Here is an 18584-nt window from a genome sequence, read left to right on the forward strand (position 1 = left end):
GTAAAATTCATACTGGTTTGGTAATATCTCCGGGGAAAGCTGCAGTGAGAATACAATAGAAGCATAAAAATAGCAATGTTGCTATAATCACAGAATTAAATTAACTTGGGACATAATTACCATGTTTGTTTGTTGTTGTGCCTCATACACACATTCATATTTAATACATGGCCCTCAGTTGATTTGATAAACAGAACGGGTGGATGCAGAATGTGGTGTGGAGTGTAGTAAGTAATTAAATCGCTCATCTCCTGTCCTTGTGTGGGTGCTCTCTTGCCAGCCTTACGTCAATCACTGGCATCTACATGCAACACGTCGTCTTGTATGCTTGAGCCTTAGCCGACGTGACACTAATTTATGCACTTAAATGTCACATGGGAGCAGGGGATTGCAAATGCAAACTAAGTGAGCTGAATTTGTGCATTTGTATTCAGCTCTTTCTTGGATAAGTAAGTTTTATTTCTTGGAGAGTTACTGTATCTCAGAAAGCGGGATTTGTGGCGATGCTCAGACTCAGACGGTGTGTGTGTGTGTGTGTGTGTGTGTGTGTGTGTGTGTGTGTGTGTGTGTGTGTGTGTGCCCTGGTGGAGATTTTAGTTTAGCACTTAGCCCAAATTTGAGGGACTTTTATTTTACTTGTGTATTTCCATTTTATGCTACTTTATACTTCTATTCCACTACATTTCAGAGGGCACATTTTACTCAACAACATACATTTGACAGATATAATTACTAGTTACTTTTTGGAATAAGATTTTACATGAAGAAAAGTTTGATGAGCTTATAAATGCAGCAAACTATTAAAGCAGTTCCCAACCTTTTTGGCTTGAAACCCTTCACAAAAACAGACGTCTTTAAGTTGTTAGCAGCTCCTCCAAAGACAGATTTACCCCCCTAAAAGGACAATTCATCCCCAAATCAAAAATTCACATTTCCCTCTATTTATCAGTCTGGATTGTTCTGGTGTGAGCTGTCAAGTGTTGGGGATATCAGTCTGCCTTCTCTCCAATTTATTAAAACTCGATGGCACTCGGCTAGTGACGCTCAAAGCCGCCAAAAACTAGATTAAAAAAACTCCTGGTTTCTCAATCCACAGACCTTGTTGTGAGCAGTTCCATGTAGGAACTACTTTCTTTCTACCAAACTACACCCACCAACCGTATCACCATGCAGAAGGAAGAGTGCATCTACTGCTAGCTCACCTAGCACCACTGAGCTAGCTAACGTTACAGCTAAGCCGACGAGGATGCCATTAATGTTTACATCTCATGCTATCATGAACCTGTGATCCATGAGTAGATGCACACTTCCTTATGTGCAGTGATACAGTTGGTGTTTGTAGTTCAGTAGAAAGAAAATAATTCTTACATAAAACTGCTCACAACAAGGTCTGTGGATTATCCTGAGTCACAGGATCATTATTTCTAAAAGGACACACTGCTATTGAGTTTTTCCAAATGTATTTTTGAAGTCGTTCGATCCCTGGCTCCTCCAGTCTGCATGTCGAAGTATCCTTGAGCAAGATACTGAACCCCAAATTGCTCCTAATGGCTGTGCCACTGGTGTGTGAGTGCGTGTGTTCAAACTGAATAGCAGGTGGCCCCTTGTATGGTAGCTTTGGCAACCAGTGTGTTAATGTAGTGTAGCATAAATGAATGGGTGAATGTGACATGTTGTGTAAAAGAGCTTTGAATGGTCAGAAGACAAGAAATGCACTACACAAGTACAAGTCCATTTACGACAAGCTGAGTGCCATCTAGTTCTGTTATACTGAAGAGACGGCAGACATCTCTACAGCCGATATCCCCAACATTCTACACCTCACACCACAACAATCTAGACTGACAAACAGCACTACAGGTAAGAGGAAAAGGTGTACTTTTGAGTTTGGGGTGAATTGTGCCTTTAACTTTTCAGCCTTTTTTTTTTGACTTAAGTACTTCCTTCATCACAAATGAAACCTTGAGAGTGACTATCAGCGTACACAGACTTGCAGTGCTCTCACCTATTAGTCTTCCAGATATGGATGGTCTCCTCATCCACATTGTTGTGTTTCAGCGCCTGCTCATCCAGGAAGTCAAAGAAATATTTGACAGCCGGTGGCACCACTGCCCCAGAGCACAGCACGCTGCGGAAAAAGTCATCCACAAACTGCTGCAGTGTTCCCTGAAAGGGGCCACAAATAATGTGAGACAGGGCAGAGACAGAGAGCAGAGCCACAAAATATCATAGCCCTGAGACATAGCTATTTGCACGCAATGTGAGTGTAGAATTTTGGGCTTTTCTGAGAGTATTTTAGCATTTTCTGCCCTAGCCAAACCTGAAAGCCATCAATTTTAGTTGGCTTTTCAACTGAAAACCATTCAGGCAAAAGCAGAAACTGCCATTTGCCAGGGTCAGAGCATTAGATAACTACTTAACAAATGTCGGATTGAGTAAATGAGTCTGTCTTTGTACCTTGACAGAAAGGAGTCGTGTTAAATAGATCTCTGTAATGGCTTTGGTCATCGACTTGTCCTTTATACTTCCTCGTTTAGATTTGATCTCATCCAGTTCGTCTGCCGGCCTCACCAAGTGAAACACCTTGTCATCTTCCAACAGAGCATTCCCTATAGGGAGGGGAAACAACACTTTAAACTTTCTTCTAATAATTCGGCTGCTTATTTATTCATGCACACTCTCACAGAACATTCAGATGATGAAAAAGGGGAGGGTGTTTGTCAACTGAATTTGGATGCAGAGAGAATATCCAAGTAGAAATGCTAAACAATCAACTATTCAGAAATGCACATTAAAAAGGCAGAAGATAAAAGTGCATATTATTTCAGCATAATCTCAAAGTGTGCTATACATAAAACAACATGTATTAGCATGTTAAATGAGAGTGGGGATGTTGACAAAAGCCGCAGGGAGAAGAAACAAAGGCAAGCACTGTAGTCTCCAGTTCACACCTGATCTGTGCTCATTTCAAGTGTGTTTACATGTACAGTATGGGTGCAATTAGAGACACGTACGCTCTTCGTGGTTTTCCTGGTTCTGGTCGTAGTTGTGCTGTGTGTGAAGCACTCTGGATAAGACTAATGTGGCGTTATCTCGCACCTGGAAGTCAAATAACAGTCTTTTGTTAGACAGAAAACACACAGAGCAACACACACTTCACACACCTTCAGTTTAATAGGTACTGTGACTAAGGTCAGCAGTCTCTTTTAGTGCCCCAGAACTAATTCGTAATCAATGCGATTGAGTGGACAGCAACGGTGGGTCTTTATTGGGGTATTTACAGACCATTTTCTTTGGCGTCAACCCATTATTGAACCCACAAATACTGTGATTAGCACTCCTCTGACACACTAGCAATGAATCTACAGCAGCGAGGCTGTTCTCTAAAGACCAACTGTGAGGCATCAGCAGGTAGGATGAAAAAAAAAATAGGAGTACCTTTGAAAGAGGGGGATTTAAGTGAACGAAAAGCAGGACAAGTAGGGGATATCTGCGAGTGACCTTTATTTTTCCGAGGATCAATACAGTGCCAAGAAGATTTAGTGGCCTGCTGTCGCCATTGAGAGCTGAGAAACCAGGTCTGCACACTTTCACCTGGCTGGTGGTAAGAAATAAAAAATTGTTGGCTTGTTGCTAAACTGACAGACAGTGAAGGAAAATGGCTTTTAGTGTTTTTTTGTATATTTAATTAATGGACATCAACAGTTTACCACTTAGCTTGGCACAAAGACCAGAGACTCAGGTAGTCTGGCGCTGTCCAACAGTAACATAATATGCCAACCAGCACCTCTGCAGCTCATTAATAAAGAGCCAGGCCAGCTGTTTCCACCTGTGTCCAGCAAGGTTATTATAGTTAACTCAAATTAAATTTAAAACTATAACCAGCTGTAAAAACAGTTTACTTTACTGAAATAAACATAAAAGCTAGACTTAAGTCTTTGTCAATTTGGTCAGTTTTCGGACGTATAAAACAGTTTTGAGTGTTGCTGGCTACCTCAAATTATGTGTCTATTCCTTGATTACTCTGTAAGTTATTCATATTCCTTTAGTCCGTAAGGGACCTCAGATCAAAAGAATCAAAAGGGTTTTTCATAAAAAATTAATCCAAGTTGTGGGGATTGCTTTAACAGAATAAAGTGGTGTTGTGTTGGTGTGTCAGGTGCCATAACTCTCTATATCTCTGATGTGCTGTCTGTCAGAGCTAGATCAAATAAATGATTCATAATTCATATGTTGCTTGAAGCCTTATTCCTATAAAAGTAATATTTATACTGGTTTAAATAAACATTTTGATCGTATTTCCCATCTTTATCAATTAACAGCTTTGTGTGAAAGGAATTAAAAGCCTGTCATAAATACAAAACCTGTTGATTTCAGTCATTTAAGCAAATAGCAGCTCAGGCTATTAGTTGAAGTTTTACGGTATGTTTATTGAGGCTAGGATGTCTACATGTCTGTGAGTCAACTGACTTCACAAATTGTGATTGTATTGTTATACCTATTCTGAACGTCTTAATTCTTGCCCCTGACAAATACCCCCCAAGCCATAATAAAAACTAAAACTAATACTGAAGTGGGCAAACCCACTGTGTAAACTAAACTGAACTTAAATCAAACAAACAAAAAAAGACATCAAAATAATAACCAATAAAAACTTCAACTACAATAATTCTGGCTGTCAGTCTTTGTGTTGAGCTTGACTGAAGCGTCTTTTTTTTATTGGGAATCTAATGAAGATATACAGAAAATTAATAAACAAACACAGAACCAGTAAAGACAAAAAAGCAACCCCACCCTCCCAACAACCCAGGAACAAACAGAGAAAGCCAGACCATTCAAAGGAAATCTAATGGAGAAGAAAGACAAAAGATAAATGAAAATGTAATTTAAAAAAGGGGGAAAATGATGACAAATCAATTAACTTGTGTGACATAAGTAGGGGAGTATAGCATATTTCATTACAATTTTTCAGCTTCCATATTTGCCACAAAAGTTAAAAAAGGTTGCCAGGTGGCTTTAAAAATGGATTTTCTCAAATTGTAAATGACACATAACATCCTTGATCCAGTGTCCATATGTTGGAGGTAAAAAGTCCTTCCATTTACACAAGATAAGCCCTCTGGCCAGAAGTGAGCAGAAGGATGAAGTGTCATATTTAATCAACATGTGAAAGTGGCATCAATCTTCTCTCGGCAATGAAGAAAATAGTAGTAATTTATAAAATGTTAAGTAATTTCCAAAATGTCAAAGGCATACTATGCAGGATTTTCCAGAAAAAAAAAGACTCACAAAATTAAATCCTGTCAATCATCACTTATGACCCACTAGCACTGTGTGGCAGTGTCTGTATCTACAGAACCTGCTCTTCTTATTTTGGTTTGTTCTGGACATTTCTGGGTGTCAACCTTTGGGTAGCGGCGTGTAGCTCCCAGCCAATAACAGCGCAAGGTTGGGACTCGACAACAGCGTAGCAGCCAGCCGTCTCTCTCCTCTGCTCTGTGGATGCAGGCTGCAGCTTTGTCTGTTTGATCAAGGGCTAGGTTGAGCCACACACACAGACCAGAAAAGCCAAAGCCAAATGAGGCATAAGCCCTGTTTCCACCGAGCAGTACGTGGATGGTACCAATAGAACCGTTCCTAAACGGGTATCTAGCATACAGATCTGGTACTAAAAGGTGGAGCTGTGAACACTGCAGTCCGTTGATTGGTCAATAGCAGACGGTCACTCTGCTCAGGGCTGAGTTGTGGCTGGTTTTGAGGCTCATGTCACCACTGTTCATACTGTGGAGAGTTTTATTAGTAAACTGTAACTATAAAATGAAATGATGTTTTGCTGCCTCTTGCAGCAGCTGGAGTCGGAGAAAAAAAATTACTAAATTCACTGGGCTGACTGCCGACAACTTTTACGTTGGAACGTTAACTTATAATGTTACTCAATGCATGAGGTCACGATGTGACTCAATCAGCACACCTTAAATTTAATTTTAACGGGCTGTCGGTAGCATAGTGGATAGTGCCGCCGCCCCATGTACAGAGGCATTGCCTCACTGCAGCGGCCGTGGATTCTAATCCGGCTCGCGGCCCTTTGCTGCATGTCAGTCCCCACTCTCTCTCTGTCTCCCCACTTCACTCTTGCTCATGGAGCGTCCTTCCTGTGGGCTACGGCAACACTAAACCCCTGAGCTTGCCTTAGAAGGACTAAATGCACAAACCAGCTATTTTTAAATATCCCATTGAGAGAGACTCTCACTGCAACCATTTTATTTTGTTCTGAAAAAGTCACCGTGTAACCTCGTTCTGTGGAAGATAAACGAGGTGCAGACTGATAAAGGAGGAAATACAGTGAGTGCTGGATGGAGCAGTGAGTGACAACAACCCCGCCCACATTTAAGAGTATTGTTTGCGGTGGAAAGCTAACAGACCTAGGGTCTAGGTACCATGTCTGAAGTGTTACTTTCGGTTCCAAAGGTACCATACTTAAAGTGTTTGGTGGAAATAGGGCTCAAGCAACAAATCCTGCATAGTATGCTTTTAAACTATTCCTTTAAGAGCAGAAGAGAAATTAGGAGAAAGAAGTTTGATGACATGCCATAAAAGTCCCATTCTGGACTCAAGCCAGGGACGTTACGATTAGTCAACACGTTGAACATCTACACCACCAGGGAACCAAAGGGATTAATTTAAGGTTGTTATCACCTTGCAGGTTAGAAAAAAAATGTTTTTGCACATTTCTGCATGTCTGCACATCGATTTGACTGGTGGTAAAATGTATAGACATTAAACAGTTTCGTGGTAATTAGCCAACAAAAGTATCACTCAAAGAACCACGATGTCAAATGGTGCTTAAATTTGCAGCAGAAGGAGTTCATACACACCACTGTGACACAAGATGTACAGCTCAGCCTCGCAGTGAATTTGCGTGAAAATAGGCAACCCCATTCACACGCCCACATACAGCTATTTGCTTCCCCTCTGCCTCCTCACATCCCTTGCTATTTTCAGTCTCCCCTTTTTTAAATTTTTCACGAAGACACAAACATTTTGTCAGTACTCACGTTGTAGTGTGCCAGAGTGTTGATGCGTTTCCACCTGCCCTCTTTCTGGGAAGTCAAGTCCAGATCTGATAGAATCTGCCCCGTTGAGCCTGGACGCCACTCTGTTGTAAAGACAGGAAGAGAAGGTCAATTATCTCTAGCTAGTTGGAGGTGTTGAGCTGCAAATTGTCACCATTCTTCAATTTATTTTTTTTTTTGTTCTTTCTTTCAATACGGATTGCATTTATTTCATCATGGGTCACTCTTACCCCGAGGTTATCCTGTAATAATGTGGTCTGAAATAAATCCAGCCACCCATCCTACTGTCTGCACCACTCTCCGTCCCTCTCCTGAGATTTAGTGGCACACCTGAGTTAATTTGGGCTAAAAAATGACAGATCACTATTTTCTGAATAATTTAAAATCTAATTCTAAGCTGTGATATGTAAGCCAACGTTTTCAATTTAGAAAAAAAAATCTGACACCGCTGCAGACCTGAGCTCATCGCCATCTGTGACACATGAGTCATACAAGTACCACCAAATATAAGGGGGTTATCCTTCTGATTCACCATGAAAGAAGGCTGATCTCTGCTTATCTAAAATGTATAAAGGAATGAGATCTACAGCCTGCATGGGAATAAAAAATGGCTTTGATGTTGGAAAATGTCTATAGAGCTTTTGCCTTTCAAGTCAGTCCCTAAGGTTTCTGACTACAGTAGCGAGCAAAACTTTGTTTAGGGATGAAGGCTTTCTTCGTGCTGCTGACACAGAATTACTCCTCAGCCTCGGTGAAGCTTTTTTTATTCCACAACAGAGGCAGAAAGAGAGAGAGAGAGATCATCTTCAAAATAATCAATTAAATGAAATTAGAATGAAAAAAAAAATCAATTATCTATTTAGACAAATGCATTCTGATTTAATTAAAAAGGCATTTCAGTCAGGACTGAAATAGCTTCTCCGTTTTGATATCCTCGCCACTCCCTGTAACACTTACATCATTTATCATTATTGGATGTTTTCTGCTCCAGCTCATCCTCCGCTTTGGTGGCCCTCATTTACTCACCCAGTGTGACACTGTCGACCTTGGGCCGCTGCGAGTATGGCAGGTTCCTGTACACCTGCTCTATGATCTTCTCTTTCACCTGAGAGATGGTGTCACAGCTCAGCACCTTGACGGGCGTCACATCCGGACCCTCGCCCTGCACCAGCACTTGCAGGGTCTGCCAAACACAAAACACACATTAAAGGGATAGCTCAGACTTTTCTAAGTGGGGCTGTACGGGGTACTTATCCATAGACAGTATATTACAAACAGTAGATATCGTCAGCATGACCCCAGTTTGGAGAAGCAGGCTGGAGTCGGACATGGAAGCAATGTACTGCTGTGGAGGGGTCAGCAATAAAATGTATTTTAGCCACCTAAAAAAATCAATATTAGTTTAAGTGTATGCTATATTGAATGTATTTTTATTGCCTTACCTTAAAGTCCAACAGGAAAGTGAAGCCATTACATCACTTTTTTCAATGCCAGACTCCATTGAGAAAAACAGTGATTTAACAATGCTGTACACAGGAGCTGCTGGTCTACTGCTGCCTCGATCAATTAGTTTGTTTGTGTTTTTGTGTGACTTTGGTATTTAAAAGGGTTAGATCAGATTCACCAAAGTCACACAATAACCCAAACTAGCTAACTGATAGAAGCAGCAGTAGACCAGCAGCGCCTGTGTTCAGTGAGCTAAAATTACTGTTTTTCTCAATGGATTCTGGTGTCTTTGACGAGAGTACAAATGGGGAACTGAAGCCGTTGATGACCCTCCAGTCGAAACGGGCTATCTGACGAAAAGGTAAAGCACTAAAAATACTCTCAAGATAGTGTACACTTAAAGTGATATTGAACTTTTTTTAGGTGGCTCAAATATGTTTTGTTGCTAGCCTGGTCCACAGCAGTGCATTACTTAGCTTCCATGTCGGACTCTAGCCTGCATCTCTAAACCGACTCCAAGCCGACTGACATCTACTGTGTGTTAAAGACTGACTACCGATAAGTACCCCACACAACCCAATTTCAAAAGATCTGCACTATCCCTTTAAGCACCAGGTGGTAACATAGCACACGCAGAAAACGTGCACATACGCACACAAATGACAAATATGCAGAAATATTCAAACATGGCCACAGAGAGCACCCAGCCACCCACCCACAAGCCCACACACAGAGTCCCTGTGTCGGGATGTTGTCGTCATGGCAACCAGGCTTCTGTAAGCACACACACACACACACACACACACACACACACACACACACACACACACACACTCTGTGGTGACACCTGAGAGGACTCCTGTCACCTTGGCCAGTTAATGACCAAGGCTCAGCGGGAGCAATCTCTGACCCACCTTGCCTCCCACACTCCGTCACTCTGTCAGAAATAACTAACTGACCACTCAACAGATTCAAACGGGGAGCAGGCAATCCGATCACAACAGCAACCTCATAAGCATGTCTGCGTCTTTGAGGTGAATGGGTAAGAGCATGCTGTGAATTAAAGCCAACAGGAAACACGTGTCTGCCTGTGAAATCTAGCTCATTGCGTTTATTTTTTCCTCCTCTTTCTGTAATTCAATCAAAGAAGGCGATCCATCACGGCAGGAGACGTGTAATTCAAGCTAATTTGATAATTGTCCTCGACAACGCCATTACCCATGGGTCTTTTTATTTGTGCTGACTTTAACAGAAAACAGCTGTGTTCACATTAGCTTCCATTATTGAAACACGATACCAGAGCGAGACACACAGGCTTTTTTTTCCTGACTACCGTAAGCTGGCCTAAATGGATACAGAGCAGGTGCAGGTTGGAAGGTCGAGGAGAGGTTGTGCAGGTGGCTTGTACTCCATACCTGTACTGACTTGTAGTACTTTCACCTAAGCCATGCATTTCACCGCTATATTGGAATGTGTTGCCTGCTGTGTCGTTTTTCGAGCCGAGAACATTGACACTGAAAATGGATGTCACACAAAAGCGGGCAGTCGCCTGGAGGTTTTTTTGGTGGTTACCATGGCAACTGCACTGTGTGTCTGTGTGTGCATGTTTGTGTCGCTCACCAGGCACAAAACACTGTGCAGTGTGTGCAGTTTTTCTGACACCAAGTTTATGTGTGTGAGTGTTGTGTAGGGTCTTTTTGTTTCGTGTGTGTGTGTGTGTGTGTGTGTGTGTGTGTGTGTGTGTGAGTGTGCGTGCACGTGTGTGTACATGTCCATCTCACCAGGACGGAGTACTCTACATCGTCGCCCAACAGGCCCGTGTCGTTGAGGGTGTACTTGGCTTTCTTCACTCTGGCGTCAACGGGCCCCTTCTCGATCTGGTGCTTGATGGCGCGGAACAGTTTGTACAAGGGCTCGCCTGCAGAGTCCTGATACACACACACACACACACACACACACACACACACACACAAAAACACACAAACAAGGCCATTTAGGAGAAGTTGTCTCAGATGTTGTCAAGGAGCTAATTGTTGTGATTAGCAGTTTAGGAGACAGATAAATGCACATCATCAATACCGAGCACTAATGAAAGAAATGGAGAAATCTATCCACTGAGCCCACAGTTTAATGCTTTAGCATGTCATTATACATATTTTCTGTATCAGCGATTTAGTACTTTAAACATAAAAGACAAATCACCACTGAATAAATCTGCCAATTTAAAAATAAATATACGGTAAGACTCTCTTTGACTAGAGTTAAAGTCCCAGTGAAACAGAAGTTAGAGCATCTTTAGCTCCTGTATTGTGTCATATTCATCCATTCATTCATTTTCTGTAACCGCTTATCCTGTTACTGGTCGCAGGGGGCTGGAGTCTATCCCAGCTGACATTGGGTAAGAGGCAGGCTACACCCTGGTCAGGTCACCAGACTATCAGAGGGCTGACACATAGAGACAGACAACCATTCATGCTCACATTCACACCTACGGACAATTTAGAGCGATTTAGATGCGAACCAGGAACCCTCTTGCTGTGAGGCAACAATGCTAACCACTGCACCACCATGCCGCCCACTGTGATATATTCCCATTGCAAATGAATATTTGAGTTGTGCACAGTTACATGAGGGATTTAAATCAAGTCCTTCACATTTGATTGGACTGCCAAAAAGTGGGTGGGCTTGGAGTTTAGCGCGATACGGAGCTACAGTGGAGTCCGCTGCTGAGCAGACTGTTGGCTCCACACACACCTCCCTCGCGGTTGAATCAGGAGGAAGACAGATGAACGAAATAGACCTCCGCCACATTGTTTTGGAAATGGAAACACTGATATCCAAACACACATCTCTTCCTGTCTCTCTCCATATTGCTCTCTTAGCTACTACAACACACAAACGGTCAAGTGACGTATAAATGGCCGGTGTGGCTAGCTAGGCACCCAATGTCTCATTTGATTGAGACATTTGTAGATTCAGAATAAGTCCTCAAACATTTGAAACTGTTTCCCTGGTTTTACAGGAAGAGAAATAACCAAACATACATATTTGTCATACAACGACAGATAAATGAACGATTAACACAAGGAAACAGAATTAAAACTGGGAATATGTATTTCTAATTTCACTGGGTCTTTAAGGAAAACAGCTAACATGATACATTTGATACACTTAAAGTGACCATACACTCACGTTACCTTCAAAAACTGGTAGAGGCAGATGGACATCCAGTTACACAGCATCCTTTCCACCACTGTCTCTGACCTGGAGAAACACATCAGATGAGCAGTTTTAAATATCACTATAAGAATAGTTTAATCATTGTGGTGTGTTAACACTGTATGTTAATAAGTGCATATTACATTCATGACATTTGACTAGGAAATCCAGGAGGAAAATGTGACACATCTAATTAGTATTTTTATATCATGCCACTTAAATTCTGAATCCATAAGTAACCCTGAGAAATAATCACCACTTGGAAATATGGATGTTATTCTCTCACTGATGTACGCTGCTTTATATAAGCTAATGTGCAGGGATTAAAATTTGTCTCTGCATATTTTGTAATATGTTTTTTGTTTGATTTGAAGTCACATTATTAACAGAAAAATTCTGAAATTTGTCTTGCATCCCAGGACGTCAACTCTTTCTCTTAATACACATAAATACACCAATACCAAAAAACATTTAACCAAACAACAAAACCATACAACAAAGGCTACAAATCACATCAGACATTACCAAAAGTGGGTGCAGTGCAACAAATTAATCATTCCTATTGCATTCAGTGTTCGACTCAGGAACACTGAGGCTGCTTGGAAGCCATACTCTGATTTAATAGGTTGGCAGACTGAGGAACAAAAGAGTTCCTCAACCTGTTAAAATGAGCCTGTGGGAGTCTAAATCTTCTGCGTGATGTTCAAGTCTATGTTTTTACTTATTTTTTACTTAACCTTAATTTACCTAGGCAAGTCATTAAGAGCAAATTCTTATTTACAAAGGCAAAGGCTCTTGAGGGAAGGAGGCAGGGGATAGAAAGAAATAATGTGCACTGTGCTTCACCTGGCAAAAGTTGAATGAGAGGTGCTACTTATTATAAAAACCACTTTCACTGCGTCCTCTTATAAACACTACTTTCTTAAGACTGTGTATCTACATAATGTCAACAAGGGAAATTTCTGCACAGCTTGTCAGTATCAGGATATTTTAATTCAGAAATCATGTCAGTGGTCACTTGACGGATCGCCCATCCTAATGTCACATATCCACTGGTGGCGCCGGTTGTTAGCTGCTAGCATGCCTAATTAGATGTCTTGTATATAAAGGGGGCTTGTGTTGGCACAATGGCCTAATCAGCATAATGAGCCTCTCCATTGGGGGATAATTAAGATGTGTACTTGCATAACAGCCAGTCACAGCGTGCCTAGGCACAGCCGACAGTTCAGATCACATAACCCCCCTCCCAGCAGCGATGAGCGACTGTACTGTCAGACAAGTGGGTCCTGCTGAGGGAGGGGTGGCCGCTGTCGGTGGACGATTTGACCTTGACACAGTCATTACAGTGGAGGAGAGGGTGAGGAACAAAGAGCGCTAAAATTGGAGATTCTTTTCTGAAGGCTATTTACTTCAATAAAATTAGTCAGCTGAATGTTTACACACTCTAATACTACACAGGAATTAGGAGATGTTGCCAAGGGAGAAAACAGTGAGCAATTAATATTACGCAATATCAGAGGAAAACATTTGCAGGATTTGGCAAGATCCTAAAAATACCAATTAATTTGTTATAATAAGAAGTTATAATTTCATGCCAATCAGAACATTATTTTTTAATAATTTCTGAAATGAGGCATGGCAAATTTTTGTAATATAACAACTGATTTTCCTCTTGGTGAAAAGGGCAATTATTAAAATAGAACTCGGGTCAGGTTAGATGATGAACGGCAGGTGATTACAGTTCAGTTAATGAGAATTGTTCTGATCAGGATTGAGAGCTGGAGTTTATTCATACAATAAAACAGGCCCAACATTAGAAAGTCATTTTTTAAATTAGAAATGTCCATTGAAAAATCATCCCGGTGCAGGATTATGCTATAAAGCAACTTACAAAGAGCCAATTTAATTTGACTTATGTATTCAAGGCAATCAAAAACAGCACAGAACAAAAGTAAATTTCGCTCAGGAGCTGTAGGACGAGGAGATGAATAAGATGATGAAGAGGAACAGAAAAAGAAGAATCACACAGCACTTTGTGCTTGGACTTGGAGGGAACAAAACAGAAGGAGAAACAGAAGGAGGAGGACTGGAATAGATCAAGCAGCAGTCTGGCTCTTGATAGTGGACTACAGTAGTCAGTGCAAAATTCAACAGAAAACATGGCAACAGAATGAAACAGTCCACTGCATGTTGAAGTGAATCCCAGTCCTTCTAAAATGGTTAATTATACTGCTGCCAGGGTTTAGATATGGAGTGATTCTGATTATAGAGCTGAGTAATAAGGACATCTAATGATCTCAGGGCAGAAGTTGTTAAACGAGAGTACAGTCACGCTGGCTGTGAGGTTAGGAGATGGTGCTTTGAACTAAATGCATATGCTAACATGAATGTCTACAGGATTTGGTGCCAGTCCATCCTGTAGATGTAGAGATATTTTACTGGACTTACTTCAACCTGCTGGTGGCACTGACTGAAAAATCAGGTGTTCACTAGTCTCGTGTACCCAAATCTATCTCCACAGCGCTTTGTCAGAGCTGGAGAGGCACACTATCATTTTGGTATAGGATAAAAATGCTCTGGGTTGATTTTATTTCCTTAAACCAATCACAATGATCGTGGCACTAAACGCAGGACTGGCATGGTGCATTGCAAAACAGTGTCAGGTAGGGGTGTGCCATATCATCTCCTTCATGATAATACCGGTATAATTTTTAATATCATATGAAAACTCGTGCTATTTTGGCCTCTTGATATTCTGACGTCATACTGTTACCCACGGCAACAACAAGCATGGCTGAAAGCGAAATTATAACTGACTCCACTGTGGTTCCAAAAAGAGGAGCAGCTTCAGTAGTGTGGAATAAACTGTGGCGTCCTGAATGTTTTATGAACAGCCCCAGACTTCTTAGAACTGCTTAGACTCTTTTAGCGAGTTACCGCTCAGAGGGAACTCATTCAGCGGCTCCTCTGGCAGCAGCACAGAGTCTCTCCCTCTCCTCTGTCGTCAAGTGATTTTGTCATAAACCTTCGGTAATATAAACCTACATGATGCTCGTGGCTCAACAAAAAAACTACATATATATGAATGTGTGATAGTAAACAGCCTGTTACAGGTTACGGGTGATGATTAGAGGAGAAATGGCAGAGTATAAAGGTCCAGGTGGGAAAAAAATAAACTCAATCATTTGGGGTTTTGCTAAAAGAGAAGGAAATCACCTGTTGATTTATATATATATAGATGAAATATTGTGATATTATTTAGGGCCATATCGCCCACCCCTAGTGTCAGGGGTAACTTTTTTTATTAGAACATTTGCACACAGGATGGTGAGCACTGGCATTAAAATAGCTCCACAAAAAGACCACAAAACAACATTAACAGCCATAGGTCCACTGTGTGATTCAACATAAATGATAAAAAACAAACATAATTTGATCATCTGTGCTGTAGAGGTGAAGCATGACTATGCTTTAGCTCTGGAAGAGCTCAGTGGACACATTTAAACCACGGATGATTTGCCAGCTGTATGTGATTCTTGCAGAACATTATCACGACGACATCACAGAAGCACATGTGAAATGGAACAGATCAACACATTTGTGAAGTCACTTTCACTGGTGTGAAAAGATGTGACAAATGTGGGAATTATTCAGGAATCTGTAGTGGGAGTCATGACCTTTCGTTTGGTGGGGGGAAAGTTTCCTGTATTGGTAAATCTGTTCTATGTGGGGCAATCTCCTTTACGAGGCCAGCTGTTGGGTGCAAACAGAGCTTCAGCAGAGAATAAAAGTCTGTACATTCTGAAGGTTGGCAGAGAACACTTGGGTCCTTTCTCCGTGCTGCATGCATTAAAGAGACTTAATTCCTCACACCGAGTCCGTCACCTCTTCAGAGGGGAGAATTTCCCTCACACAAATCAACTCCGACTGGCCATGTCAGAAATCAGATCAACACTGGGCATGAGAGAACTGCAAGACCGAGTCTGAGCTTTTCCAGGTGCATTCACATGTTGTTTCATTCTGTGTAGACCTTTACAACAACTCACTGAAAGAACAAAGCAGGCATGCCTTATTGTATGATGCAAATCTTTGTCAAAATGTGCCATTTGCAGTTTGCATGTTGTTAGCCAAGAGAACATGTAAATAGTGGGAAGGGGGAGAATGTCGTCCTAAATCAGCCTGCCAAGGGCAAGCTTATAGCCGCAGTCTATATCCGGTGAGTCAGATTATGTGTTCACCAAAGTCAGTAGAATTCATCCTGTAGGGAACATGAATGCCTGTGCAAACTTTCATGCCAATCCATCCAATGGATGTTGAGATATTTTAGTCTGAACCAAAGTGGTTGACCGACCTGCACTGCCATCCCCAGAACAACTCTGCTAGTGTGACTAAGAAGCATCCCAGTTATGTAGCTGCTGTGATATCTTAGCAGTACAGGACTTCTAAGATATTAAACTTGGCACTGCCTTGCTGGCATTGTATCTGACTACACCGGTATCTTCTGAGCAGCAGCATTGAGTTGCTCCTCACTCACCTGCGCAGCATGAGTTTCGGGTTCTTGCTGTGGACATATTCCTCCATCAGCTCCAGCAGCAGCGTTCTCATAATGTCGGTGTAGTATTCCAGTTTCCCGTGCAGAGCCACCGTCAGCAGGGAGGCAAAGTACACCTTGGCCCTGGCGTTGAAGTCATGACTGCGCTCCAGGGTACGGATAAACTGCAAACACACCAACACACCCACAAAGAAACATGGAAAAGACAAGCTAAATTAATCATCCTGATGAAGCCCGCACAGACACACACACATACACACAAGCAAATCCAACATAATACGCATAAATAATCAAAAGACTAATGCTTGTGAAAACAATAATTATCAAGGTAAATCCAGTTCTGCCTTGTAAAATATTGTAGCTAAGAAAAGATACCAATTAGTGGAAGAGGAATCACCCACACATATATAGTTAGCACCTCAGAGGCCGTTTCTGTGCCAGCAATATTGGATTATTAGGAATCTTCACACGTCTCCCTCTGCTCTGTCTTCTGCTTCTCACTTCCAATACTGTACTCAACTAACGAACACATTACAAAGTCCTTAAATCAATGGAGGAGAGCCTGAATTCAGAGAGATATAAAAGACCTTTCAGTGCACTGACTGTGGTTACAGCAGATTTTGAAAGCTAACAGATGTGTGCACCACCAGAGCAGTGGGAGGTAAATACACCCTTGTGATTTTGTCAATAAAAGTTTACCTAAGTAACTAAGGACGGGGCTGTGAACGCAATGAATTAACAATGAATATACCCCGGCAGATTTTTGGAGGACTGCCTGTGTAGCCACAGCCTGATATACTCATGGCTCCCTGCCATAAACTTCCACTGTGGTCCAACCGCTATTAAAACGCATAAAGAGCTATAGTGTTGCATACTCCTTCATCATGATGAACGATGCCGGTTTAGTTTATTCAGAAGAAACGCCACTGTGTTTTCATTCTCTGAGTAGTTCCAAGTGAGAGAGATGTCAGTGTTCATGGATGTGGTTCAATGTTTATGCTGCTTCACTAATTTAATTAGGTGATTGGAGTTTGTTAAAAGTACTAAAAATCTAAATCATGCCAACCCCTTTCCTAGGTCTATTTAATGAATTCTGTAAGCTTTAATATCTAAATGTGTGTTAAATTAAACTGATAAATGCAGGTCAGCAGGTCAAATGACATGTTGTTTGCTTGAAAAATCATTACCCTGCCCCTGGTTTTTCAAAGCTTTGCACACCTTAAACCTGTTTTCAGAGCGACAATATGGCGTTCTTTAGGCTCTCTCAGATCTCAATATGCTCCCTGAATGTCATCTGAACTCGTAGTTATATGGACAATTGTTCACACTCCATCTGCCATTGTTCACCTGCTCGCTGTATGTTAGGAAGAGGTGTAAGAGACATTCTATAAATATTATCCAATTAAACTGATGTCATTAAGCAAATACAGAGCTGAGGAACACAGGGCCCTTTGTCATACTCCCATTCTGTGCCATTTAAATCTGGGAAACACTGAACCCTGGGAATATTGGAATGACCCCCTAGTGGGAAGGCTGTACTGACACAGCAGTGCTAATGTCACTACGACTATCCTGGGAGCCATATTCACAAACATTCTGAGAGCATTCCCTGAGAGTTTCTAACTTAGCCTAAACATTTTTAGTTCTAGTTTAGGAGTAATTTAGGAACATCCTCAGAGCAGCTCTGAGCAAGAACGGGACAGAAACTTTTATCTTAGTGAGGACGTTGGTTGACCCTGTTGTTAGATATGACACATTCTTTTAACAGATGTGACTGGTTGTCCTTTTGTGAGCCTGCAAGGTGCAGACACCCAATGGAAATGAAATGAACTGTGTCACAAAATGAGACTGAAAGTGTTGTCATTGTTTATGTGATCACTCTGCTGATGGAAGGTTGAAACAGACCCAAGTCATCACTGCTGCACTGTTGCATTTTCCCAGTTTTCAAAACATCTTAGTGTTGTGATTAGGGATGCATGATAATATTGGCACATCATTGGCATCGGCCAATATTGACTTTGAAATTAAATATCAGAATCGGCCAACATGCTTTTTCTTATTTTGCGCATGAATGAATATTTCATACATTGAAATGTATTGTCTTTCATGTCTCCATCTGCTGGTGGCCATCACGATAAGAGTAGGCATGCATAATCTTACTATATCTTACTATATAATGATGAAAACTCTGTCTGTCTGTGGGTGTGTCTGTTCCACGTTTTTCTCCTCACTGACTTGGTCAATCCATGTGAAATTTGGCACAGTGGTAGAGGGTCATGGGAGGATGCGAATGA

The 18584-nt window shown here is 41.5% G+C and overlaps 1 protein-coding gene across 3 annotated transcripts in view; it reads right to left on the minus strand.

The window, feature by feature from the left end:
* The window catches only part of plxnb2b (plexin b2b), a 178753-nt gene that overhangs the window by 7170 nt on the left and 152999 nt on the right, over positions 1 to 18584 (minus strand). For all 3 annotated transcript variants that reach the window (XM_050072792.1, XM_050072791.1, XM_050072789.1), the window contains 8 exons: positions 16273 to 16454; positions 11717 to 11783; positions 10301 to 10447; positions 8100 to 8256; positions 7056 to 7156; positions 3015 to 3099; positions 2458 to 2609; positions 2006 to 2166 (listed from right to left, as the gene is read on the minus strand). In XM_050072792.1, the coding sequence (XP_049928749.1) occupies positions 2006 to 2166; positions 2458 to 2609; positions 3015 to 3099; positions 7056 to 7156; positions 8100 to 8256; positions 10301 to 10447; positions 11717 to 11783; positions 16273 to 16454 (1052 nt within the window). The remainder of the gene's footprint in view (positions 1 to 2005; positions 2167 to 2457; positions 2610 to 3014; positions 3100 to 7055; positions 7157 to 8099; positions 8257 to 10300; positions 10448 to 11716; positions 11784 to 16272; positions 16455 to 18584) is intronic.

The sequence above is a fragment of the Epinephelus moara genome, chromosome 20, assembly GCF_006386435.1.
Source record: "Epinephelus moara isolate mb chromosome 20, YSFRI_EMoa_1.0, whole genome shotgun sequence".
Lineage (NCBI taxonomy): Eukaryota > Metazoa > Chordata > Actinopteri > Perciformes > Serranidae > Epinephelus > Epinephelus moara.